This window comes from Mus caroli, chromosome 14 (assembly GCF_900094665.2).
Source record: "Mus caroli chromosome 14, CAROLI_EIJ_v1.1, whole genome shotgun sequence".
In the NCBI taxonomy this organism is placed as follows: domain Eukaryota; kingdom Metazoa; phylum Chordata; class Mammalia; order Rodentia; family Muridae; genus Mus; species Mus caroli.
The window spans coordinates 22,858,774-22,886,121 of NC_034583.1; the positions used below are offsets into that span (position 1 = coordinate 22,858,774).

Sequence of the window (27,348 nt, forward strand, 5' to 3'; positions counted from 1 at the left end):
ACTATGGCTGAAATCCATCGTGAACTGAGCCAACCAATGTGGAACTCCAGGATAAAACAAGATCTTAGACGCCTACAGTGGCCAAGAAGAGTTAGGAACATCTTTACTAGGATGGGTACATAGAAGTTAGCATTTTTTAACTGTTTATCACATGCAAATATATATATATGCATATGCATATATATATATTACTAAATATAACCCACTCAGTCTGTAGAACGTGACTGGTGTGTATGTTTTCAAGGTTGACCATTTGGTATTGGGTATTGACCACTTGGTATTGGGTATTGACCACTTGGTATGCTCTTTCTGGGAGAACACTACTTCAGGATTCCTTATTGCCTGTAGATCTTCGTGTAGAGTTGAAAGAGAGCAAGGATGGATATATGGAAGGGATTGGAGGGAGGAAAAGGAAAAGAGAAATGTTGTAACTATTTTATAATTTTTAAAAGGACATTCAGATATATAGAAATGAACATTCAGAAATAAAAACATATACCTCTCTAAGGTTATGTTTCCATTCCCAAATAGATTATAATTTTCCACTGTGAAGAAGAGGTGGAGGAGGAGGGGGGAGGAGGAGGGAGAAGAAGAGAACAAGGAAGAGGAAGGAGGAGGAGGAGGAGAAGAAGAAGAAGGAGAGGAGGAGGGGGGAGGAGGAGGAGGAGAAGAAGGGGAGGAGGGGGGGAGGAGGAGGAGGAGGAAGTTAACATCAGTGTCATTGGACAGGTGGAGAAATGATGAACTGGATTAATAATCACTGCCCTCAGGTTGATGGGGTTGGAAGGCCCAAAGGCTTCTGAGGTTTGTTTGCCTCCTTGACCTGTTGGTGAGCAGAGGACAGAGGTGGCACTTGCCTTGCCAAGGATCTGATGGTGGAACACTCCGAGGCCACAACACTCCAGTCCCAGGTCCAGCCCTTGGCAGACAGGCACTAGGAGGGCCAGCCTCTTTGGGCAGAGCCAGCAGAAGCCAGGGGCTGTAACAAACCACACTGGCAGTCTCACTGGGACACCTGGGAAACAGGCCAGGCAGGCAGCGCTTGGGGGAGGGGTGCTCACTTGCACAGGGCCCATTGTCTCATGACTGAGTTTGAGCTCTGTGGAGGACACAGAGAGGACCTGGTCCAAGGCTGTACTAGTGCCTTCCTCTGCCTCTGCCCAGCACCCACTCACAGGCTTGCCTTTATATCCTCTCTGTAAATTGCAACAACCTCCGCCTCTGGAAACGGTATTGACCCGAGTGTGTGTCATGGATCCAATGAGACTGATCCAAGGAGACTGTGAAGGCAACGCTTTCTGTTACAGCTGCTCAGTCCTCTCAGCTCCACCAGATCTGGTAAGAGCAGTAGGAGCTAACTGTCCTTACAGAGGCAAACCCAGTAATCTCTTTGAATCCACTCTTGTCGGTAGGCTCTAGTAGTCTGAGACCAGCATACTCCTAGTAACTTCTCAGTATTATCGTTTCTGGCAGTGTATATTTATTCTCATGTCTGGGATCTTTTTGGACTGAGGATAATCTGTTGCGGCGCTACCCACCAGCCCTGTAATCTCAATCTAACCTTGCCAAGCCTCAACCTTTTCCTTAGAAAAGTGCAATTACCGATGAGTATCTCTCTTCTCAGTCTTACCCAAGTCAGCCGCGGAACTCTGAGCCATGCTTAGAACCTGGAGTAGTGGCGAAGTTACTTTATTGCTACTGTTAGTGTGTGGTTAATTCCAACAGGGCACTGTGCGGGGACAGAGCCCCCAGGCCTGGCGACTTCCACTAAATGTGTCCACTAAATGCGGGGCGTGGCCAGAGGCCACTCGTCGGCCTGGGGTGATTCGGCGCCCCGCCCCACCCCCGCCCCGCCCCCCATGGGCGGGTCCTAGGGAGTCTTAACGCGCCCGCCCGCAGCACCCGTCCTCGGTCACTGCGGGTCGCTTCCTGAGCCGCTGCTGGCTCTGTGTCTCTGTCCTCTGCGTTCTCGTCCTCGTCCTCGCCCTACCACGCCATGGAAGGTTACCATAAGCCAGATCAGCAGAAGCTCCAGGCCCTGAAGGACACAGCCAATCGCCTACGCATCAGCTCCATCCAGGCCACCACCGCGGCAGGCTCAGGGTGAGCGCGCGCTTCTGGCGGGGCTGGGAGCCGGGTCCCGCGGCCTCCCTGGCTCTGTGTCGCGCAGCACGATGTCGCCACGAGGGCGCGGTCAGATGGCGGAGCCTTCCGCTGCTCCGGAGCGGCCCGGTTCGACCGCGTGGGCCTCGGGTCTCGCGAGCGCCTCCAGCCGGCCCGGGCTTCCCGGTTCCCGCTGCACCCGGGCGCGCCTCCTCGCTCTGGCTGCACCCCGGAGGCCACCATGACTGCTGGCGGGAGAAACCTGAGCACGTGTGGGCTCCAGCTCTCCACCAGCCTGTTGGTTCCACTGGTTTGCAGATGGGGAAACTGAGGTTCCGGGTTTATATCAGTTGTCCAAGGTCACAGTAAGAGCTGAAATTTCAGCCCTTGCAATGTAGGCAGAGAATGTGTGTAGAGCCCACCATTTTGCAGAAGACTGTGGGCCCACCCTTCTCTGTATCTCTAACCACGCTCCCCTCCTCGACACTTCTTGCCTCTCCTGCTATGTGTGGGCTGGGGTCCCGGTGCTGCTGAAGACTCCAGGGTGGGGGCAGGGAGGTGACGATGCAACACCAAGAGAGGCTTAGACCCGAGCAAAGAGGTTGGAGTGAGAGTCTGGGGAGAAGGGAGCTTGTAGAAAGAAGGGGCGAGGCCCACGCGAAATAGGAAGTTCTGGGCTAACGGTGTTTGCACACTGGGTGGTTTCAAGAAATTCTAAGGTCTCCATTGGGCCTGGTGTGAGACCTGAGACAGAGAGGTCTGGGCTTCTTGGAATGGTTTGGGGTTCTGGGGAGGGAGATTTTAGGAACCCAGACAAGCTGTGAGCTTAGAACAAAGACCAGGATTCTGGATTTTGGCCAGTTCCATACAGAACATATTATTAAAGGAGTGCATTTCTCTGGCCTTTTACCGTGGGTTCCTCCTTAACTTAGCCCTTGTGCTTTTAAGACGGGATGTCCTCAGAAGGTTTGAACTGGGAACCCTTTGCCACCCAACTTCCCATGCATACTTTGGACCTGTTATCTGTCTTGGCTTTAGCTCACTGCCTATGATAGAGGGTGCTCCCTGCCCAAGTAGAGACCTGACTTCCTTTTCTCTGGATTTCCTCAGTGTCTGGTAGAGATACTGTCCTCTCTACCTAGCTTAGCACAGAGTAGATCTTCACATCCACATCGTTTATTACTTGTTCTTTACTGGCCCCTACATCTCCCTCCAGGTCTGAAGTCTGGTCAGAGGGGCGAAGTAGTTGACTAGCTGGTACCTATGCAGCTGACCATTCTACAATGCTGGATACGCATGTAGACCTTTCCAGGATCAGGGAGAAACTAAGTGGGTATTCCTGGGCAACACAGCGTCCTGGGGTGGCATTCTGATAATCAGTTTACACATGAAGACACTGAAGTGTAGTATGTTGATTTCCCCAGACTGGGGAAATCAGTGGCTATTTAGTACTGCCTGCTGGGGGCCTGGCCTATCAGAAAGTCCTCTTGGGCACATGGGACGGCATCAGGCTGGAGGAGCAGGGAAAGCCAAGTTCAGATGAAGAGAAACTAAGTAACATTTACGGCTCTTAGGGACTTCCAAAGCAGGGGTGGTCTCCAGGGGAGAAGGTTGAAGGTGGCTACAGAGTTACACTGTTTACATTGTAGCCTTAGGCAGTCATTGAACTCTGAAAGAATCCGCTACAAATGGAAGAGGTGGGTACGCAAAGGCTGAGTGTATGGGTTGCCAGTTCCGGTATATATTTTCCTTGCAGAAAGGTACTACTTGGAGAAATTTTGTTTTTCAGAAGGAAGTAGCATTGCTCCTCAACCCCTGTCACAAGAATGATTTTGAAATGTGTGTGCAAAGAGTGTGTGCGTGTACAGAAAGTGTTTGGGGAAGACTTGAGATGTGAATGTATTTTGACTGAATGTTTCTTTGGATGCTCACTACAGTGAGAGAGTTCATCACGTGTGAAAGCAGGCTCAGTTCTGAAGTTCTGACCCAGTCAGTTGCAGACAGCTGAACTGGCCACCTAACCAGTCTGTCCCATCTTTTGGGACAATTTGGGGTGATGGTTTCAGGATGGCAAGAAGTCCTGACTGGACAGACTTCCCATAGTGCATCATCAGCACTGTAGACAATAGACTTCACCAGGCCACAGAAAGTGAGTCCACTGGCTTCTGTGTGGGGAGCTTGGTGGACAGTGCGTCCACGGGTCAGGCTTTCCCGGGTCATCTTTTTCTCATACAGAGGCGGCTGTGGCAAGGGTCCAACTCACCCAAGCTTTATCAAAGAAACTCCAATGGCCTTGTCAGAAGTGGCCAGGTTGCTGTGGCTGCTAAGTGTTCTCAGCCCTCACTTGCAGGGCTAGGTTGTGTTAGCCAGATGGAGGCCAGTGCCACCTGAGGATGCATCAGAGTTGGGCCTGACTTAAAGGGGAAGTAGTCTGTGCTTTCAGCTAGTCCCTTAGGCTTTGGGGAGAGTGAGTACCTGGGAGGATAGGGTAGACCCAGCCCTGGCTTGTGAGCACAGGAGACAGATCTAACCTGTCTCTGTTCTGAACAGCAGATGTATTTGTCAGGAAGATCCTAACTTTCTTAGAACTTCCATTTCTCCATCTTTAAGTGATGGGATCTTACAAAAGTGGTTAGCCTTTTTTTTTTTTTTTTTCATTATTAATTATTACAAGATACATGAGGCAGTCTAACTTTACAGAAAAAAAGGTTTTTATTGTTGTTTCTTGGGGTTTTTTTTTGGGGGGGGTTGTTTTTTTTATTTCTGAAGGCATGGTTTCTGTGTGTAACAGAAACCTGGCTGTCCCTGAACTTTGTAGACCAGGGTGATCTTGAGCTCACAGAGATCTGCCTGCCTTTGTCTCCCAAGTGCTGGGATTAAAGTTATGTGTCTCTGCCCCATCCCCCAAAGAAACGAGTTTTATTTTATTTGTTTATTTTGGTTGGAGTTTGTTGTTTGTTTTTAGATTGTGTGTATGAGTGTTTTTCCTACATGTATGTATGTGTACATGTATGTACATGCCTAGTACCTGTGAAAGTCAGAAGAGGACATTGAATTCCCTGGAGCTGGAATTCTGGATGGTTGTGAGCCATCATGTGGGTGCTAGGAATAGGACTTAGGTCCCTGACAAGAGCAAAAAGTAATTTTAATCCCACAAGTCTACTCTCCAGCCCAAAGACAAGGTTGTTAAGTTGGATTTTATCCTTGTTTGTTTGTTTGTTTGTTTTGGGTTTGTTATTGTTTAAACAGTTGTTTTTAGATGGAGGAAGTTCAAACAGCATGTGTGGGTGAGGCTCCTGGTGGGAATATGTGAGAGGAAAAAACACAGCCAAAGAGGAAGATGGAGACCAAGGAGGGGCAGGTCCCACAAACCACAGTACCTCCAGAAAGCATAGCCCAAGTTTAGCTAAGGGTCTTTCAGGGTTCCACACTACCTCTATGCTCAGGACCAGACTTCCAATGGGAAACACATAAATAGCATCCAAACCGTCGCTTTCCTTTTTTAAATTTATTTTTATTATTATTATTTTCGAGACAGAGTTTTTCTGTGTAGCCCTGGCTGTCCTGGAACTCACTCTGTAGACCAGGCTGGTCTCGAACTCAGAAATCCGCCTGCCTCTGCCTCCCGAGTGCTGGGATTAAAGGCGTGCGCCACCACGCCCGGCAAAACTGTAGCTTTCAAATCAGGTCCCTTAGGAGTGAAGCTAAGGGTTCAGAGTAAGTAGGCTCTGGGTCCCAAGCCCTGCAGTGAAAGTGGTTAGTTCCCTGTTCCCCAGCTCTGGCATTCAGGAACATTCTGACCAACTGTGCAGAGGGCCCTCTCAGGACTCTAGCCCCTGTGTGGAATCAGCTTCTTCAAGTAGAAAAGGCCTCCAAGGGCTAGCTCCTTTCAGGCTGCCTCGGGCCTTCTGACTGAGGCAAGAGCAAAACCTTGTGGTTGAGATTGCCTCAACAGCAGCAACAGTGTTTCTCAACTCAGGGTGAAGACACCTGGCAGCTCTTGGACTACTGGGCTCTTTGCCTGGGTAACCTCTGAGTCAGCAGAGTGCTAACGACCATATTCCTTAAAGCTAGGAACCAGCGGTGGGCACTACGTTAGGGTCTGCTGGTGATGACCTCATGGCTTCCCCTGAACTCAAACTGGCTCTTAGACTTGCCCCAGTGTCTCCAGACCCTAGTCCTACAGAATTAAGAGCAGGGACACCCCAAAGGCCAGGGACTTGAACAGAGCTGGTAGGGTGCCCTTGGACCTAGTGGTTAGGTAGAGCAGAGATCACGCTGGGACCTCTTGCTCCGCATCTGTGAACGGTGAAGACCATGACCGCTAAAGGTGGTACAACTTGTCTAGGAGCACAAACTCCTGAGAGCTTCCTCCACTGGGCTTTCTGAACACTGTTTTCCTTCTACAAACAGATCTGTGACAGCTCTGTGGAGGGGGGCTTTGCAGAATGAAAAGTTTTAAATGTACACTTCTGTTTTTGTGGTACTAGAGAATGGACCCAGAGCCAAGCAAGTACCTACCACTGAATTATATTCTCAGCTAATTTTTTTTTTAAATCTAAAGTCATCAAAGTTAGTGGCTTTATCACGTCTAACTTTAGGACATTTTCCAGCCTCCGAAAGGTCTCTCTTGCCCAGGTTTCCGTCTCATCCCATACTGGGTCTGATTTCCCATCTCTGTAAATTTAATTCATCTGGATACTTTTATCATAATGCAACTGGACAGAATGAGGTCTTTTGGGTCTGGCTCCTTGCACGTGGTATAAGATGTCGATGTGTTCATGTGGTGGCATGATTCTTCTTTCATTTCACTATCCCCTTGTATGTCACACATTCAATCACCAGTCTCTCTTACCATCCTGCTTTGTCCTAGCTCTATTGTTTGCGGGGACAGGTCGCCTGGCTTCTGAGGACCCAGACAGTCCCAGCCCCAAATGTAAAATCCATTAGACCTGATCTGTGATGACATTAGTGCAACTATTAACTTAGCTGGTTCAGAAGAGGGAAAGCAGGGTGAAGATCCAGAGAAATGGCCTGGGGTCCAGGGTTAGGTTCGTTCTGGGTGAGAATCAGCTCTGTGTCTGAGGGACTTCCATCTGACACCCTGAATTTATTCAGGAACAAGGTCTTACTCTATAAACCTGGCTGGCCTGGAACACACTATAGAGAGCAAGCTGTCCTTGGATTCATGGGAAAACCTCTTGCCTCTGCCTCAAAAGTGCTAAGATTACAGGTGTGTACCACCACACCCAATTTACCAAATATAAAGTTGGGAGGGAGATGGGCGCATTAAAAAAAAAGGCTGTATGCAAGCGTGGGGACCTGAGGTCAGATCTCCAATGGACACCTGTAGTCCCAGCTCTGTTAGAACAACCCCAGAGCTCACTGGCCACCCTGTCTAGCCAGTTAGTGACTCAGGTTCAATGAAAGACTGTCTCACAGAATAAGATGGGGAGGTGATAGAGGAGGTGACTTCTTTGTCACCTTATCTTTCTTTATCTCCTGCTATCCCACAAAACACCCTGGATGCGCCTTTATTCTGTCTTCTTTATATAATGTGCATAAATTACATGTGTAAATATTTACAATGTCTTCTCTGTTATGTCTCTGGTGTACAGTTTTCATGCTGTGTTCGTGAGGTGACGTTGATGTTGGGTCACAAATTGCTACTGCTATGGTGCCCCGTTGTATTTCATTCATCTATTCTATTGATGCATGTAAGGCTTCGTTCCAGATGGTTCCTTGCTGTGGGAACATGTGGAGTACATAGGGAGCATATGATTGCTCCTGTGTATATTCCAGTACATTGGCTTGCTGGGTCTTGGGGACGAGGCCTCTCCAACATGTTCATTCTATACAGCCAAGTGCCTCAAGTTTTCTCCTTCTTGAACAAGTTTGGGTAAATTATATTTCCCCAGAGCGTTTTCTGTTTTCAAATCTATTTACATCAGGTAGATCAGAATATTTACCATATACTTGGACCTTAAGTTCTACTTAAAACAACAACAATGCTTCGTGGTGGTGGCACACATCTTTAATCCCAGCATTTGGGAGGCAGAGACAGGCAGATCTCTGAGTTCAAGGTCAGCCTGGTCTACAGAATGAATTTCACAGCCAGGTTTATACAGAGAAACCCTGTCTTAAAATCTAGAAGACAGACAGACAGACAAAAGTTGGCTAGCTTTTCGGTCTCCCAACTACTTCACTCCCCGTATGTACTAGCCTTTGGGCTAGAAGTGTAGTGTGTTATTAGAGGGTTTGCCTTGCTCAGCAGCCTTGGCTCCAATCCCCAGCACCGCCCCTGCAAATAATAACTTAGAAAGGACTAGCTCTTAGCTCTCATTCTTTCTATTAAATATTCGCTTACTGTTTCATGAATTTCTGGGAATTCTATTTCTCAGTTTATGTGTATGGATGTTTTACATGCAGTGATGATAGAAGCCAGAAGAGGGCATTGGATCCCCTGGTGCTGGAGTTGAAGATTGTCAACCTCCATTGTGGGTGCTGGGAATTGAACCTGGGTCCTTCGGAAGAGTCGTCAGTGCTCTTAACCTCTGAGCCATCTGTAGCTCTTGTTTTATTTTGAATTTCTTTTCTGGGCTAGAGTGTTAGTTCATACCTTATAAGCATTAGGACCTGAGAACCCTCAGAACGCATGTGAAGAAGCTGGGCATGGTATCCGCTCATAATTCCATACACATGAGGCAGGGACGGGGGCTTCATGGGGCTCAGCGGTTTGACTGGTAAGTCCCAGGCCAAGGAGATTGTCTCAGAAATCAACTAAGGTGCACAGTGCCTGAGGAAAGACCACCAATGCTACCTGCGTGCATGTATGTACCCCTGTACACGTTGTCACACAAATCTTTTTTTCTGCTCTTTAAACTCAGTCCACTTGATCCGGATAGTAAATGGCTCCTTGGGCCAAGGCAGCATTTTTTAACAAGCAGCCAAGTCTATTTGAAACTTCTGTGTAGCACAAAGAGCCAGGTGGTAGGGTAGATACCTCCACCTCTGCTCAGCCAATGTCTTCAGGTGAACTACAGGTAGCACCTGCAGGCATCGGCTCAGGCGGCCTGAACTGCAAGGGGGGTTCAGTCCATGAAGCCACAGGTCCCTGTGCTGTTTCAGAGTGGCCATGTCTGTCTCCCTGGTGCTCAGCACTTTACAGTTTCCAGCACCTTCTCTCAATCTTTGGCTCATTCTCTTCTCTTGCACGGAGTGACTCAGGTGAGCCAGGGTCCTGGCCTATAGATGAGTCGTTGAAGGCCCTGAGAGGTTTGGCAGTGGCCAATCAACGTTTGCATTAGCTTTCACTGGGTTACCCAAGCATCTCTTCACAGCATCCCCTTCATAAACAAAGACAGAGCCCCGGGGTGATGAGTGAGTCATACCTCCCATGTATGTGGCAGCCTGTAAACCACCACCACCCCCCATTCAGAAGGCACATAGGGTCTACTTAGTGGGTATGAAGACTACATCTGCAGCTGGCCAGATGTGTTACAGGCTTCCTCTTTGGGGCCTAATTAGGAGAGCTTAAATCAATGGTTTGTTCTATTTATCAATCAACAAGATCTCTCCCTCCATGTGTCCTCTGTGTGAGCCTGGGCATTCCTCTGCCACAGACATCACTTTGCCATATAGTTTCTCTGAGAGTCCTTAGTTGTGGCCATGCAAGAGTGTCACCCTGCGGTCAGTAGGCAGAGTCCCCACTCCTATTTTGTTGGGCACTTCCTTCCCCACTGAAGCTTCCTCACAACAGCCTCGACATTTCGCATCTCCCCCTCCCCCTCAGATTTTTATTGCATTCATTTTTTTTTAAGATTTATTTTATTTTCAGTTGTGTGTCTGTGTGTGGGTATATGCATACAAGTGTAGGTGCCCATGGGGGTCAGAGGGTGTCAGAACCCCTGGAGCTGGGTTAAGGGTACTGGGAGCAGACCTTGGAACTTGTGGAAGAGGGGTTTGAGCTCTTAACCGCTGAGTCATTTTGGGGACGAGGCTGGACTCAGGTGGGAAGGGTACTTGGCCTGGGGTGTTCTGCAACTGAGGTTGGTGCTGGGAGCTGGGGACTAGGCTCCCCGTGAGACAGGCAAGACTTTCTTGTTCACTTGTCCTCACCTCCCTCTTTTCAGGTGTAGTGTCTTTCCCCCATGACCAGGAGTTCTCATAGAGATGGTTAAGTATGAGGCTACTGTGTGTTGGGAACTAAACCAGCATGGACCATTCTGGACCTCTTTACTAACTCATCTATGCTGAGAGCGATTTACCCCTAACCTGATGGGGAGCCCCAGAGGGGAGGAGGCCGCTGCTGTGACCCTCACCCAAGGCTGCATGCGCCCTTGGGCTTCGTGTTGGCATGTTTTAGTGTGAAGCGTCTGGAACAGCGACATCAGGGCCGAGCTGAGCTGCATGTGGGGGAGGCTGACCTTCATAGAGAATGGCTAGGCAGACTCTGACCCCATTCCCAGGGTAGGGGCCAGGTTCATCAAGCGATCCTGTGAGACCAAAACTAATCCGGTCTCTAGGATATAATCCTTGTGCTTTCTAAAACCATTCATTCAGCTATCAAAACAAGACTCTAAAATAGAGACCCTACCACTCCAGAACTGGAAGGGCAGGTTCTTGCCAGCCCCACCTCCGGCAGGCAGAAGGGTTTTTACCTTCAGGATAGGAGCTTGTGTGTTGCATGGTTCTGAGTGCTAGCTTTCAGAGTGGCCATTCAAAACACAACCAGAAAACTAATGTCCGATGTTTTGGGTTTACAAACCTTCCCTTATCCCTCTGCCTATAACGCCAGGGCACCCTGGGGTGGGCAGAATGCTCCTCATAAGCAGGTGAGCTCTGGGCAGTCTCTTTGGGGTGGGCCTCCTTGGTCAGTTGTATCATCCCTCCCCAGTCCTTAGATTCCCTCTAGGAACTCCTAGGTAGGGAGTAAGCTCTACCCTCACAGTGGGTACTCTCTGGAGGGCATGGCAGTCCCTGACCCATTAGCAACGCCAGATCCTAAGCCATCAACAGTGGCCTCCTTTAAACCCATACCGTGTTTCTAAGGAGTGGGAGCATGTAGCTCTGATGGGCCAGGCCTTTGTGAGTCTCCTCAGAACAGGCGTCCTCAGGCCCCTGACACATGCCAGAATGGATGTTGTAGGTCAGGGTCTGGGGCTACAGTATTCATGTCTGTCTTCTCTCCTTGGCCACAGCCACCCCACATCATGCTGCAGCGCTGCCGAGATCATGGCTGTCCTGTTTTTCCATACCATGCGCTACAAGGCCCTGGATCCCCGAAACCCTCACAATGATCGCTTTGTGCTCTCTAAGGTAAGAGCCCTGCCGCCTGCCACACCTACCTGGGGCTGGGCCCTGTAAGGACCCTGGAATTCAGTGTGAGCCCCAGCCCACCCTACCCCACCTGCTGGTCCTACACCTCCTTTATGTCTTGTGCCGGTCTGGTAGTGAACCGGAGCTAAGGAACCAATTCCACTCTTCGGGTAGCCTGGTACATCAGAAAGACTCTTCAAAGCAGGGTACAGGGTAGCAGCAGAACCTGTGCTTCTGCTGGGTGTGTGCTCAGTTTTGATACTGACAGGCAGCACTCAAATCCAGGTCAGAAGGTCTGGATTCCTTCTTATCTTCTGCCTGAATCCCTCTGTTGTGCTAGCATCCTGGGGACCAAGGCTTGCTTTCCTTCTGAGTAACACTCCACTGCAGTTTGGGCGTGCAGATACCCTGCCTTTCCTCTTCTAGTAAAAATCACAGCCACAGACCATACCACAATTGCCCCCAAATCCACCTGTCCTCTGGCCTGGCTCGACAGCCTCTGGCTTCCCAGGGCAGGCTGTAGGGCTTAAAACTCTGTCCAAGTATGTTCCATGCCAGAAAGGAGGATTAGGGTGGCTGCTGCCTGCTGGAGTGCTGGACTCCCGCGGCTGCACAGCTGTGACCCTGCACCTGTCTGACATGGCGTCTACCCACTTTTGGCTGTGGGAACTTTGGGCTGGAAACCAAGAATCTGGAGAGGAATGAAAGGGGAGAAGCCTTCTTTGGCTTCCTCATCTGAAATGGATATCCTGGTTGGCCTGCTCGGCCAGGCCCCAAGCTCCACGCATGGTGGGAATGATCCCAGCAGCTCTGCCCATGCGCAGTAGGAATGAACCCAGCGGCCCTGCCCATGTGCTGTAGGAATGATCCCAGCGGCTCTGCCCGTGACCTCCTCCTTGTGCATCCTCCCCACCCCCACAGGGCCATGCAGCTCCCATCTTATATGCAGTCTGGGCTGAAGCTGGCTTCCTGCCCGAGGCCGAGCTGCTGAACCTGAGGAAGATCAGCTCTGACTTGGATGGGCATCCTGTCCCGGTAAGTCCCCTGACGGGCAGCCTCCTGGACCCCGGCCTCATCTTCCTGTCCTAGGCGCAAGGGAGAGGAATGAGGCAGGGGAGCCAACTATGATGAGGCGGGATGGGAGCACGTTGTGTGCTCCCCAGCACGGGGTGAGTTCTTGTACTGATCAAGGATGAACCCCGAGCTTCCCTTTCCCCCCACGAGCCCCTGAGCCATGAGTGGGTACTACCACTCAAGAAGAGAGGTCCCTAGAGAGACTTAAAGAGGTGGTACCGTGGTACAGAGGCACCTAGGCAATGAAGCCGTTTGTACCAAGTTGCTCCCAGCACGTGCTGGCACATCGCTGGCACACTGTGATGTAGGTATTCACTAAGGCCGGATGCTATCTATCATCTGTTATATTTTCTCTATCGCTGACCTCTAGCTTCTGAATGTGGTAAGCTGTGCTTATACACAAGACCATTAAGGTTCAGAGAGGTTTAGTTTCCAGCCTGACGTCACATAGTTCACTAGGGGACAGGGTTTGGAACTGAACCCACTCCCATAGTGGCTTTGCTGTCTGAATAAGAAGGGCCTTCTTCTGTGTGGAGAGACACACTCACACACCCACTGGCTCTGGGTGCGGATGCTGCCCTGACTGATGGTGGGGGAGGGGAGTGTAAGTTGGAAACAAACAGCTCTTTACTGGACCCTTGAATAACTGTGGATCTCTCTTGTGACAGAAACAAGCCTTCACCGATGTGGCCACTGGCTCCCTGGGCCAGGGCCTGGGAGCTGCTTGCGGGATGGCATACACAGGCAAATACTTTGACAAAGCCAGGTAACCCCCGCTCCCTACTTGGTAACGTTGAGAGGGGGTCCTCAGTGGCTCAGGCTAAGCCGGCCCACATTGCCCCCTAGCCTGACTAGGGTTAAGTAAGATAAATACTTTCGGTCTTCTGCTCTCAAAGCCCTGAAGCTGGTGATACAGGCAGCACCTTTTCAGATGAGACAGACTTACAGGACAGAGGGAGCCGCCCCAGAGTCTGGCTTCCAGGCCAGGTTTGCTCTGAGTACATGAGCTACCACACAGACTCAGTCCAGTGCCTGGACCCTGGCAGTAGCAGAGGAGCCTGCCTCCCACCCCCGTATCTGACTGGGCACCAAGAAGCTTGGCCTGGACTACTTGCCCTTGCATTTGAAGAGGATCAAATTGTGTTCCAGAGGGCTCCGGGGTCCTTGGGTCACCTCCCATTGGCGAGTAAAGAAACTGCAGTGTGTGGGTACAGCCTGGTAGGTAGGTTTAGCTATTCTAGCACCAGGCGGTTTGTAGAACTCCCAGTGCCCTCGGGCAGATTTCAGCCACGTGATCTGCTGTGGACAGGTTGTGTCTCAGAAGCAGAGTGTACAGGCTGCTAGGAGTAGCCACTGGTCAGAACAGTACCTCCGGACCACCCTGTAGGAGCGAGGCTGAGTGCTAATCTTCAGCTTGATAAAGCCCCTGTGAGATGGGAGAGGCGTGAGGATGAAGTAGCTAGGGACAATACTCACCTAGATCCTCTTGTCTTGCTCTGAGTGTCCAGAAGGCAACCTGGGGACACCCATAGTCCCCAGGTGCCCTGTGGGCAAAAAGCTTCCTAGGAAAACTGGAGGGGACTGGCCCATAGCCAGGGACATCCCACTTCCCTGAAGGCCAACGCTGCAGAAGAGTGGCCACAGCCAGGTCCCTCTGAGGACAGGCAGCTGCACGAAGCTTGACTGCTCTCCCTACACACTGGAGAGTACCTACTGTTGTAGGAAGTTCTTTGAGGGGACAGGGGGACTTCAAAGTTAGTCTCTAGGAGAGCCCCAATCCTTCCAGTACCCAACCTCCAGTCCAGGGTCACTGGGATGACAGCTATTGAGCTCTAGGGCTGGCGTAGCCGCACCCAGAAGTGATTCACTCTGAGGTGAGGTGTCTCAGAGAATGAGGTGTATGCTTAAGGACATTTTATCTGGCCTAGAACCATAGATGTGAGTTAATTATTCCCTACAGATACTTGAAATAATTCCCCGTGAAGGATCATTTTCTGACCTCAACATAATAGAACAAGCCAGTGTAGAGAGAAGGGCTTTAGTTCCCAGAGGCTGTGTTGGCATAGAGCCAGGCTTGGCTGAGACCTGGGCCCTCAGACAGTACCCAGAGGGTGGGGGGACTCAGATCGCTTAGGGCACCAAGAGATTATCAGGCCCAGCCAGGCACCCAGCGGTAGCACCCCGATAGAGCTGCGTGGGCTACTGCTGTGGTATCCCTGTAAAGTCTTTTAAAGTTTTGTTTTTAAGATCATTTATTCATCAATGGTAACAATTTTTTTAAAAAAATTTCTCAGTGTTTTCAAATTCCTAGTGTGTTAGTTACTCTTTGAAATTCAAGGACAATAAAACATTGTCCCAGGGTTTTCAAAACTACAATACTTTACACACATGTCTTTGTGACCTGTAATTTGCATAGCTAAAATTCTTATTTACAAGGACAAAATACTATAAGTTCAATAGCACTTCCAAAAAACACTACATCCTAGAAAGCTATTCAATGAAAAACATAATTTAAAATTCAGATCTCCCAGAAGACAACAGCCCCTCATGGAATGACATGTTGGTATTACCAGTTGAGCACTGAGAGCAGTCATTTGAGAGAGAGAGAGAGAGAGAGAGAGAGAGAGAGAGAAGTGTCATGCATATACCTTAGCTCCTCATTTTATTACTTATCTATATTTTGCTAAGTTGCTGTGGCTAACCTTGAATTTCTGATCATCCTGCCTCAGTTTCTTTTCTTAACCCCTTGCCCTAATTTAAATCTAATAATATATTTCTTGCCCTCAAAGTCTTCATAAAAAGGTTTACAAATTTGTAATCCTAATATAAGTTCACATCTTGCTTTTTAACACAGTCTCCCTCCCCTCCCCGACCCCATTAACGCATAGCATCCATGGCGAAGTGTGGAAGCCAGAGGATAACTGGAGAATAATAAGGCATCGGGTGCCATTACCCGCTGAGCCCTAAAACATCTAAACAGTCTTTCATGGGCATTTTCTCATTGTTTAATGAGCAAGGGCTGTGTTTTGTTTTTTTGTTTTTCCTTTGGTTTTTCGAGACAGGGGTTCTCTGTGTAGCTCTGGCTGTCCTGGAACTCACTCTGTAGACCAGGCTGGCCTCAAACTCAGAAATCCACCTGCCTCTGCCTCCCGAGTGCTGGGATTACAGGCGTGCGCCATCACGCCCGGTGAGCCAGGGCTGTTTTAGTGGCTGTATGATGTCCTGTAGACATACTATATTTCCTTTAGCCTTGTCTCCTATGCGGAGTGGTTTCCAGACAGCTCTGCTGTGTGGACACTGGCTTTATCTTTATCCGAGCTCACGAATTCATCCTCGCAGCTCCTGACCCTTATTTAGTTTTTAGTTTCTCCTCTAATCTAGAAGAGCTTTTATTTCTGCTATCTAAAGAGTAGAGTAGATGGAATTCATCACAATTAACATTAAGCCTGCCTGCTGCCTTTAATCCCTCCATTCAGGCTGCATAGCACGTGAGTGAAGGCTACATAGTGAGACTCTGTCTTCACAACAAAAAAAAAAAAACGAATCACACACATTAGGCAGGCTCCTCTCCCTGAAACTGTTGTTGGTTTTGGACTGGTCTAAGTTTTTAAGCACATCTCATATCTTTAATTTTTTGGGTGGGGGGCAGGGAAGCTAAGGCCTTGATTATAGTAAGCCAGCAACTCTTCTACTGACTTGTTCCCCAAGCTCCAACATCTTTGAATTTTTTGAACCCTGAGCAAGTCTAGTATTAAGAATTCTGTCATTGGCTGGGTGTCTCTAGAGAGCGATACTGATACCTGTATTCAAAAGGATCATTGTATAGAACCAATCTCCAACTCTTGACAGGCCAGGCATCTCCAGCTAGGGTTAACTCAAGTTTCTCTAGACCCCCACATATATTCAGACTCTCATCTCAGGACCTTAGGGTCTCCCCCCACACACACACACCTTAGTCTTCTGACCGTCTGGGGCCAGCCTTGTCCCTGATCTTGACATACAAGACTATGCTGTAACCCCGCTTGGCTCCTGTCTGACTTTCCGGAAATGTGTTGAGCATGTGACACAACCATTCATATCTCCCCTCCCCCCCACCCCCAGAAGCTCTTAGTGGAGGTCAGGATCCATCCCTACATGGCTGCCTCTTTGGCTTCTATCATGGAGATCCTTTTGGGGAGCTGCTGTGTCAGGCCAGAGCTCCCTTGGGGTTTTGGGGCCCCTGGTAACCTGCAGGGAGAGAAAAGGGAACTTGGGAAAACCAAGTTATAGGCCCTCCTAGCCAGGGTAACCAGTGATCCCATCTAACAAGCACCTTACAAGAGAAGCCCCAAGCAGGAAGCACGAAGGGAGTTCTGGCTGCGGAAGTGCTGAGTCATGCTGACAGCTCTGACTGCCCGGCCCTGGGCCTGCAGTCACTTTGAGGGCCTTTCTCAGGAACAGCTAGGGAGGATCTATGTCCTCTGTGAGCCTGGCCAGCCGGAGCCACAGGGTTGGACACCAGGAAAGATGTAGGGGTACCCCACCCCCATCCTATCACCCCTCCTGCATGTATTTTTATATAGCAAGGAGATGCCAGTCCAGGATGCAGGCAGACATGTCACCTTCAGACAAGCCCTTTGACTGTGGAATGTTTCCTTGGTCTCTGGATTTGGGGAGTTCATCTCAAGAAGGTCACTCAGTTCAGGGCCCTGCACCAGCTATGGCGCTGCTACCTCACCTCCAGACCCTCACCTCTTCTGGGGCTTGGGAGTCTCAGAACCAGTCCCCTGGCTCTAGCCCCACCCTTCCATGACAAAACTTGTATTCTCTGAGTGCCGTGTCCTGATTTCATGCTCGTACCTCGCCGCTATGCTTTGAGAAGACCACACTTGCCTGTATTGAGAGGAAGCCCCACAGAAGAAAGGCCTAGGACAAAGTCCTGGGCTTCAAAGGAGCCTGCCTCTGAGACACCTAGTCCCTATGCCAAGCGATTGTGCCTGTTCTTCCCCTAGGTGGACTGAGCCTGGCTCCCAAGTTCCCCTCCCGATAGAGGGCTTGCCTCTCAAGTCCTTCCAACCATGTCTCCTTAGTTTCCTCTTGTCCTCATCATCTCAGCAGCCAGCCATTAGGATCCTAGTGATACCGATGACCCTCCCAGATCCCTGTTGCCCGCTCTCCATAGGCTGCCTGATAGGTTTTCTGGGAAGGGTGGTGTTGAGAGCTTCACACTCCCAGGGGAGAGGGACCAGCCCTACAACCTGCCTTTTGTCCACAGCTACCGTGTCTATTGCATGCTGGGAGATGGGGAGGTCTCCGAGGGCTCCGTCTGGGAGGCCATGGCCTTTGCTGGAATTTACAAGCTGGACAACCTCGTTGCCATTTTTGACATCAACCGTCTGGGCCAGAGCGACCCAGCCCCACTGCAGCACCAGGTGGACATCTACCAGAAGCGCTGTGAGGCCTTTGGGTACGTACGAATGGCCTGAGAGGGGCTCCTTTAAAGCAAGGGCTCTTTTACATGGTTGTACAGCCTACCACCTAGACACAGTTGTATGCAGGCTCAGTTAGTGAGGCTAAGTTGAACGTGAGGATGGGACCAGAAACCCACGTGTTTGGGGACCCAAGCCAGCCTGGGGGTTAGGGACTGGCTTCCTCCCCTAAAGATCTGGTGTCAGGGCTTCCCTACCTGAGCTTTCATTGCAGTGAATTCCAAACCAAGTGCTGCAAAGCAGGGAAGCACACGCCAGCCTGAAGGCTCCTGACCTCAGCATGGCTCCTCAGCCCCAAAGACAAGATACTCTGGATGGAGCTGTTGGCTCTGAGGGGCCACACTGCCTGAGGGGGATTTAAAGGGCAGGGTTTGAGGACTTGGGTGAGCATCATGGCTGCCCTTTGTAATGAATCTTGTTGTGACTGTTGGTGGGTACAGCCATCAAGGTATCTTGACCTTACGAAGGGAAGAGGTGGGGGTTAGGTATATTCTTTCTGTTGGGTAGATAAGGAAATGACTACAACAAGCCTGTAGGGTCTTTTCAAGATCATATGTGTCCGGAAACTTGAGTTTAATCCCCTGGGGCCTATGTAAACTTGAACCATGACCTTGGACAAATTATAGTCTCCGTGTGTGTTTGTGTGTGTTTCTGAGGATGGGACCGGGGCCTCATGTGCTGGCAAGTGCTTGACACTGAGCTACATACATACAATCTTTATTAATATGCCCAAAGGTGTTGGCGAGGGCCTAGCTCAGTGGTAAAGTTCTTTCCTAGCATGTACAAGTCCTTGGCTTCGCTAGGCGCACAGAGTTGTCCCAGTTCCTTGACACGTGGTGGATAGCGTGATTGAGTGTATAAGAGTTCGCAGCATCTGCGGAGGTCAGGTGTGTCCTCCAAATAAACACCGAGCCAAACGTTTTATGAATCTAATAACAAGTGGCTTCCAAACCCAGTGCATTGCCTGCAATATGGCTTAGGAGGAAATGAGTGGATCAGGAGAAAAAAGGCAGCGCATGAGCTAAGCTTTGGGTTGTTTGGAAAGAGGGAAATTAAAACTCAGCAAAGGAAGCAGAGTGTAGATTAGAAACAGTAGTAGTGACTTAGACTTTGCAGCTGGAGTTTGGCCATGGGATGGTGTGCATGTGGGATGGTATGGAGCTCCCAGATGCTGGGCCACATCTTTCCTGGGGGCTTTCCAGGGTTCTCTGGCACCTGGCTGCCCCTTACCCTGTGCTGCTTCTGTCCCCAGCTGGCACACCATCATCGTGGACGGACACAGCGTGGAGGAGCTGTGCAAGGCCTTTGGTCAGGCCAAGCACCAACCAACAGCCATCATCGCTAAGACCTTCAAGGGCCGCGGGATTACAGGTCTGTGTGTGAGCCTCCCCAACCCCACAGCCACCACCCTTGAGCCTGGAAAAATGCCTGCTCTTGGCTGCTCCCTAAAGTGACTGGTCTCAACTGAACCAAATGGACAGACAGAAGTTTCCTGAAGGAAAAACCCCTGTACCTACCTTAGTGTAGGGTGTCACTTAATGGAGTGTCCCTGCCTGCTCTGGCCATCTGCCCTGGGCTGCAGTATAGCGTGGCACTGTACAGCCCAGGAGCTCCTGGGAAGACCTGAATTCTCGCCAAGGAGGCAGTGCAATGGAGTAGCATGTGGCAGAGGCCTTCGCCAGTCCCTAGATGAGGGTTCCCTGCTTGGGGGTGAAGCAGGCATAGTCCCTATGCAACACCAGGGGTGAACGCCGGATCCCAAGGCCTCCTCATTTAATCCTTGCCTACTTTAAAGATGGAAAAATCAGAGTATACATGATCAGAGACAGTGAGAACTTTCACCCTAGTTCAAATGGTTGTTTTTAAAAAAAAAAAAAGACAGAAGGTAGGACCAGGGGAATATGTGGTATATTTTTGTCCGTGTCCCAACACTTTGGTGGAACAGAAGAGAGTTTTAGGCTAACCTGGGCTATGTGAGACTGTGTCTCAAAAAGGAAAAACGAGCTGGTACCATGATGTGGTGGGTCAGGGTGTCTGCTTCTAAGCCTGACAGTTTTGAGTTAGTCCCTGCAACCCATGCAGGTTTGGAGGTAACTCAGCAGCCTGCAAGGGTTGGTCTGTTCTTGGATCTCCTTGGGCAGCAGTGGCATTAAGTGTCCTCAGATAGTAAGCCTCACTGGTCCTCGCATGGTAAAGCTCTGAGAGGATGAGAGGACCGGACTCCGCTCACAAATGCGTCAGATAAACTTGGCGGTACTTTCTCTCTTCCTTTGTCTTCTGACAGGGATGTGGAGCCTGGGGCCAGGGCCTGCAGGGACAGTGGCAAAGGGGACACACATCTGCCTACACATGGTTCCTCCTCTTCAGGTTCATCCAAGCCATTTCCCTGAGTGGTGGCCAGAAGTCCTTTGCTGTGACACCACTGTTGCCCTGATTTTCCTCTGTGGGCATTCTTACCTGACCTCCTGTCTCCTGTCCTACAGGGATTGAAGACAAGGAGGCGTGGCACGGGAAGCCCCTCCCCAAAAACATGGCCGAGCAGATTATCCAGGAGATTTACAGCCAGGTTCAGAGCAAAAAGAAGATCCTGGCCACACCCCCTCAGGAGGATGCCCCATCCGTGGACATTGCTAACATCCGAATGCCTACGCCACCCAGCTACAAAGTGGGGGACAAGGTACCTGGATGGCTCTTTTGTGAATGGACTGGAACTGGGGTGGGCCTGCTTGCTTCTTTGGCTTCCCACAGTCTTGGCCAAGATGTGCCTTCTGGGGGCTGTGAGGATAAGTGTGACCTAAGAGGGAAGCTCAGGCTCTTTGTCTGCTCCCTGATGGGGGAGTTATGTGCCTGTAGAGGCTCAGAGAGGCCAGGGTACTTACCTAAGGTTGCACAGTAAGCTTCTAGTTGAAATGATTGTAGAGTTCAGGACTTTTTCATAGTCTGGCAAAAGCTAGGCAAAGCTGTCTTGATCGAGGTTTTTCATTGCGTAAACCCATCCATGCAGCCTGCAGCTGAGCCTTCTGGCTCTTGGGCCCTTGTGCTCCTGTGTGTGTGCAGTTCCTGTGTTCCTGAGTGTGCGCAGTTCCTGGCCTCGTTTTCTGTTTCTCTCTTTGTGTTGTTGTTTTCAGTTCCCTGATGCCTTAAGTTCAGCATGCTCTTGCCTTTGCCTCCCTAGTGCTAGAGTTACAAGCGTGCTACTCCCGGGTTCCCATTTTTCTCATCCTTCGGAAGCTTCAAAATCCCTAAAAGTCAGACAAGACTCTAGACCCCGTCCCCACACATGCCTCAGTGGTCCTCAGAGCCTTTGCTCCTGCCCACAGATAGCCACCCGGAAGGCCTATGGACTAGCCCTCGCCAAGCTGGGCCACGCCAGTGACCGTATCATCGCCCTGGATGGAGACACCAAGAACTCCACCTTCTCGGAGCTCTTCAAAAAGGAGCACCCAGACCGGTTCATTGAGTGCTACATTGCCGAGCAAAACATGGTGGGTGCCTGGGTAGGGTGAGGGACACAGCCACAGCTGCAGGGCTACCCTGACAGGTAGCAGCAGGCAGAAGCCCTCTTTCTCCCTCGGGCAGCCGTATTGACAGTGCTGAGTGACAGCCATGGGTCAGCTGAAAGAAAACCACAGAGTAACTAGAACCCACATTGACCTTTGACCTTGGGTAGCCAATTTTGGGGATGATTATTCCCAAGGGAGGAGCTTGTATATAGGACAGATAATGGAGGTAAAGGGGACCTGCTGGTCTATAGAGCCTTTAAAAAAAGGGAGGAGGGGGCTCCTATGTAGCCCAGGATGCCCTAGATTTCAATATGTAGCTAAGGCTAGTTTGAATTCCTGATCCTCCTATGCCCCAAGTTGCTGGGATTATAGATTGCAACCATCCTGGTGTCAAAGGAAACTTGTTGATTTTTGGTCTTTTGAGACAGGTTGGTTTTTTTTTTTGTTTTGGTTTGGTTTTTGGTTTTTCGAGGCAGGGTTTCTCTGTGTAGCCCTGGCTGTCCTGGAACTCACTTTGTAGACCAGGCTGGCCTTGAACTCAGAAATCTGCCTGCCTCTGCCTCCCAAGTGCTGGGATTAAAGGTGTGCGCCACCACGCCCAGGAAATTGATTTTAAGAGTTTTGAAATAATCATTTCAAGTCAAAGGAGTTTGGGGCTGGGAAACAGATGACAGAGCCACGGATACACAGGCGACTCTCGAGGGTTAGCATACTGGGATCGCAGCCTCTTCTGCCTCCCACATGTGGCCTCGGGAGGGTTCTGGGCTCCCTGTTCTTCAGGGCTAACCTGGCCCTCCTGCCCTCAGGTGAGCATTGCCGTGGGCTGTGCCACACGTGACCGGACAGTGCCCTTCTGCAGTACCTTCGCGGCCTTCTTCACACGGGCCTTCGACCAGATTCGCATGGCTGCCATCTCTGAGAGCAACATCAACCTCTGTGGCTCCCACTGTGGTGTGTCCATTGGTGAGTTCAGACCTGTTGCTAAGCAACGGTACCTTTCTCACCTGCAGCCAGTGAGTGTGGGAGGGCGCACTGGAGCTGGGAGCCAATCATCAGCTTCTTTTCAATACTCCAGGGGAAGACGGGCCCTCTCAGATGGCCCTCGAAGACCTGGCCATGTTCCGGTCAGTCCCCATGTCCACCGTCTTTTACCCAAGCGATGGAGTTGCAACAGAGAAGGCAGTGGAGTTAGCAGCCAACACAAAGGTTAGTCGTGTGGCTGTTCTTTTGGAAGCTAGCTCTTCCACAGAGGCAGAAGAGGAGGCCAGTGCAAGGTAGAACTGGTCACTTGCTGCCTAGGGAGGCATTTCCTGGCCATGTCCCTCGTGTGTGTATACCTTAAAGAAACAAGACTGAGAAGAAGAACAAAGCATACCATTCGTCGTGCATCATGGCAGACACGGCCAGCTGATGGGCACTCTGCCAGCTTGACCACTGGTGTTTGCCTTCCTTGGGTTGAAGGACAGTAACCCGAGCCTCCTGGTCCAAGACAATAACTGACTTGCCTCAGACTGGCATACAGTTTCCCGTGTCCCACCCGAGAGCCGGGGCCAGCCTTACCGAGGCATTCTGGGGAGTAGCCCCACTGAGAAGCCAAGCCAGTCTACCTTTTATAAGTTGCTTCCAGTCTGAGATTAGCCAAGCTGTGGGTGCTTCTTCTCGTGTGTTCAGAGGTGCCAGCTACAGAGAACCAGCCCCATCTCTTTGCCATAGCGCCAGGACACAATGACTGTGCCCAGGTTATAATTGACTGACTAAATGAGGCTTGTATCTAGGAAGGGTGGCCCTCTAGAAGACCAAGCTGTCGTGTTTCTCAGTTTATCTGTTCCAATCCCAGGGCATTTGCTTCATCCGGACCAGCCGCCCAGAGAATGCCATTATTTATAGCAACAACGAGGATTTCCAGGTCGGCCAAGCCAAGGTCAGTGCCCTTCGTGTATGAGAACCCAAGGGAGCCACCCACCCTGCTGCTGCTTCTACTCTCAGACCCTACTCTGGCCCCTCACTGTCCCCATGTCACCCGCAGGTGGTCCTGAAGAGCAAGGATGACCAAGTGACAGTGATCGGGGCTGGTGTAACTCTGCATGAGGCCTTGGCTGCTGCAGAGAGTCTAAAGAAAGGTAAAAAGAAAGGGACCAGGGAGGTCACAGGCTGGTCACATAGAATCTCTAGTTAAGTCATGATGACAATAACTGAAGCCACCCTTTGAGCCATTATGCCATGTCCTTGCTATGTTCTAGGACTGGTGACTATCGTCACCTATGATCCCTGTGTATCAGATCGGAGGCCATGGAGCCTGCCAGGGAAACTGAAGTCACAGCTCAGCCGGGCACTAGTTAAATGACTTATTCACCGTCTTTGTGTCTCCGATTCCCCATGGGTAAACTGGTACTTAGCCTTTATGACTGTCCCAGGGCCTTAGGTGTGCCTTGGCATTCATACTGTGATTATTATTATAATGTTGTTAGCTAGTGATACCGTAGGGACAGAGCGCCAGCCTCATCCTCTCAGTAAGATCACCAGACACGTCACATCTCAAGCTTGTGAGCACCAGGAAGCAAAAGATAGTCCCTTGGTTGGGTGACCTCAGAGTGGCCTGTGCAATGTGGGGGTGAACTGGATTGAGGCTGTAGCAAGCTGGGCCTGAGAGGTCAAGAAAGCTCCGCCCAGGCAGGCCGTCTAGGCAGCTGGGTGTGGTGAGGTGGCTTTTATTCTGAGAAAGTCACTCTGGCTACAGCTCTTTTCCCCATTACCCCAAAAACCTTTATGTTAGATCAGATATCTGAATTCTTCCTTTTATCTTCAAAGGCATAGGAGGATAAGAGCCCCATAGTCTGCTCTAACAGTCGGTCCACAGGGCACCCAGCTGACCACTATCTCTCCCAAACAGGAGAGAATAAGGGGAGAAGAGCTATCTCAGTGGTGAGAATAAATGGACAGACAGCTAGCCACCAAAGAGTAGTTCTTCTTAGGCCCAAGATGCCCCCATTCAGGATAAGGGGCCATTGAAGTTCTGTTCTAGCACAGGGGAAGCTCAGTGCCAGCCTCTCTCTTAGCCGCACTCTGGTCTTCCCTCGCAGATAAGATCAGCATCCGGGTGCTGGATCCCTTCACTGTCAAGCCCCTGGACAGGAAGCTCATCCTAGACTCTGCCCGAGCAACCAAAGGCAGGATCCTCACCGTGGAGGACCACTACTACGAAGGTAACTGCGGCTGCACCAGCCTGGCGAGGGAAGGCCAGAGAGAGCAGTAGGGGAGGCAAGAGGTAGACACCACTTTAAGTTCCTCTGAGGACAGTCCGCCTTTGCCGCTCACGGCCTGGCAGGGGCTCGGGGAGTAGAGCCAGCCGGCAACTGAGTTAGCTGGATCCCTAAGCCAAAGCCTAAAGCCTGAGAAGAGGCCAGGTCTCAGCTATACTGATGGAGGCTCTGGGTTTTCTGGCCACAGCTGAACTCCTGGGCCTCGTATCAAGGAGGTAAGATGGCTGGACAGGAACAAACAGGAAAGACAGTACCGAGTGTCTTCTTGAGTCCTCTATAAGTGCATGCCTGTTCTTACAGGAGCCTCTGAGGAGAGACGAGCTGAGACTCTAAGGTCAAATGCACAACTTGTGGGAGTCAAGCTGACCCCCACCTGTACCATACATGTGTGCACACACACATACTAGATAAAGAAGTGTTTAAAGTATTAACTCAAGGAGCAGGGAAGACCCGGCAGTCACATCGCCTTCACAAGCATCTATAGCTCCCCAGTGTCCTCTCCTGGCCTCTGAGGGCGTGGAGCAAGCATGTGGCTCACAGACATGCAGGAAAAACACTCGGTACACATTTAAAAACAATTTTTTTAATTACATAAAGCTAAGTGTTGAGGCTAAATCCCAGGACTCAGAAGGTGAAGGCGGGTGAATCTCTGAATTCAAGACCTTGAGCTCCATAGGGAGTTCTAGGCCAGTCAAAGCTACAAACAAAAATAGATGTAGGGCTCTGATGGTAGAGTCCTTGCCTTGTGTGCACGAAGCCCTAGGTTCAATCCCAGCACTGTGTAAAATCAGGCAAGTGGCTTATGCTTGTAATCCCAGCATCCAGGAGGTAGGATAGAACAAATCGGAAGTTCAGGGTCATCCTAGATGATAGGGTTAGCTTGAGGCCATCCTGGGCTATCTCTAAAGAAAAAGTAACAAAAAGAGAGTGCACATCTGGACTTAGAATAAGTCACGGGAACCCTGGTGGATTAGTGATGTCTGCTCCGGCAAGGGCTGTGCCGTCTTTGTCATCTCTGGCTCAGGACTAAGACCTCTCTGACTTTCCTCTGCACAGGTGGCATAGGAGAGGCAGTGTCTGCTGCCGTAGTGGGTGAACCTGGAGTCACGGTCACTCGCCTGGCTGTCAGCCAAGTACCACGAAGTGGCAAGCCAGCTGAGCTGCTGAAGATGTTTGGTATTGACAAGGACGCCATTGTGCAAGCTGTGAAAGGCCTTGTCACCAAGGGCTAGGGAGGGCATGGGATGCTGGGTGGGTGAACTGCACATTCCAGGGAGGTTCTGGCAGAGGTGCTCGGAGGTGTACTGAGTGGGGAGGTAAATATATGTTTTGAGAAAAAAAAATTAATCCTCAGACTCTTTTTTTTTTCTTTGATATAAACATATCCAGTGCCAATATAAGGAGACTGTGGGGAGAGAGGAAGAGAGCTGGCTCTCTAGGCTTGGGGTCAGGATCTAGGTGTCCCCTGGAATCCCCTTCTCCAGTTCAGCCTCTGCAAAGCCAGAACTGCTCCCACCAAGTCATAACTGGGGACACTCATTGCAGCCTGCCTTTTAGCCAAACTAGGATCCAGCCCCTTCCCTTGCCAGTGTGCCCTAAATGACACCATGGAGTTCCCTCCTGCCTTATAAAACCTTCCTGGGCCCTCCATAGCTGCACCATGGCCCCCACGGTCCCACAACTCCTTTTATGGGTGGTTACTGCTGTTTCCTAGGAATTCCGCAGTGCCCTTAGGGAGGATGGGGCCCATTTGTTGAGCTATGCGCATGTCTGCCCTTTGTTGACAAACTGTTCGGCTAGCGAGCTGCCTGGCCAGATCCTTCCATGCCAGGAAACTATATGGTACCAACTCCAGAAACAGCAGAACAGGTAGGTTGTCTCAGGGAGATGACAGAGACTCCTCAGTGGGTGATCTTAGGGCAAACCCTGGGAGGCCTTGAGCTCCGCATGTCAGGAACTCTCCTTCACTGAGAAAAGAAGGCAAGCCATCTCCCTGTCAGGACAATTGAAGAACTTCTCAGTGACGAGTTTCAAGTTTGGACATAACTACAATGTGTTAGGTAGTTCGGAACAAAAACAGTAAAGCTTGGGTGCTTGGTCACCACCTGGTGGCCATCTATGGTACTACAGTGCTAAGCACACCCCCTACAGAGGAATCTGAGGAAGGAGAGAGAGACTAGGGATGGTGTTTTCTGAACTCTGGAAAGCAACTGCTCACAGCAGGTGGAGGTGACAGTGACATTACTGAACTTTGTATGCATTTTACTTAATCCTTACTACAAGAAACCATTTTAGAAGACATTCCACTTGGCTGAGTGCTAAGGATTGGTCTATGTATTGCAATGCTAAATTCTGTACCCAAAAGTCTACAGGCTTTTATTGTGCAAACCTTCTTCCTTAATTTAAAACTATTGTTTAAATAAAATGGCTACAGTCAATTACTGGAGGGATTAGAGGTAGGGGGGATGGGGGGAGGAGATGGACCATGAGCAGCACATGGCCAAGAGAAACTGGCAAGTGTCTGGGGCACATGGGTGGGGAGGTAGCCAGGCCAGCAGTTAGGAAAGTAGATTAGGGGTTACCCCCCCCCCGTAATGGTCAAATAAAATAACCATTCATTTA

General features: G+C 50.4%; 1 protein-coding gene across 1 annotated transcript; it reads left to right on the forward strand.

Annotated features, from left to right (window-relative positions):
- Positions 1-1,859: 1,859 nt before the first annotated feature.
- On the forward strand, positions 1,860-26,073 carry Tkt (transketolase). The gene is made up of 14 exons (XM_021181349.1): positions 1,860-2,103; positions 11,304-11,421; positions 12,343-12,456; positions 13,164-13,261; positions 17,750-17,941; positions 19,216-19,334; positions 20,447-20,640; positions 21,284-21,448; positions 22,273-22,429; positions 22,542-22,672; positions 23,304-23,387; positions 23,493-23,586; positions 24,547-24,669; positions 25,783-26,073. The coding sequence occupies exons 1-14, from the start codon at positions 1,997-1,999 to the stop codon at positions 25,956-25,958; spliced, it is 1,872 nt and encodes a 623-aa protein (XP_021037008.1). The 5' UTR covers positions 1,860-1,996; the 3' UTR covers positions 25,959-26,073.
- The last annotated feature ends 1,275 nt before the right edge of the window (positions 26,074-27,348 follow it).

Coding starts and splice junctions, on each gene's coding strand:
- Tkt (XM_021181349.1), top strand. CDS start 1,997: ATGGAAGGTTACCATAAGCCAGATCAGCAGAAGCTCCAGGCCCTGAAG. Junction 20,641..21,283: donor GCTACAAAGTGGGGGACAAG/GTACCTGGATGG, acceptor TCCTGCCCACAG/ATAGCCACCCGGAAGGCCTA. Junction 24,670..25,782: donor GGAGGACCACTACTACGAAG/GTAACTGCGGCT, acceptor TCCTCTGCACAG/GTGGCATAGGAGAGGCAGTG.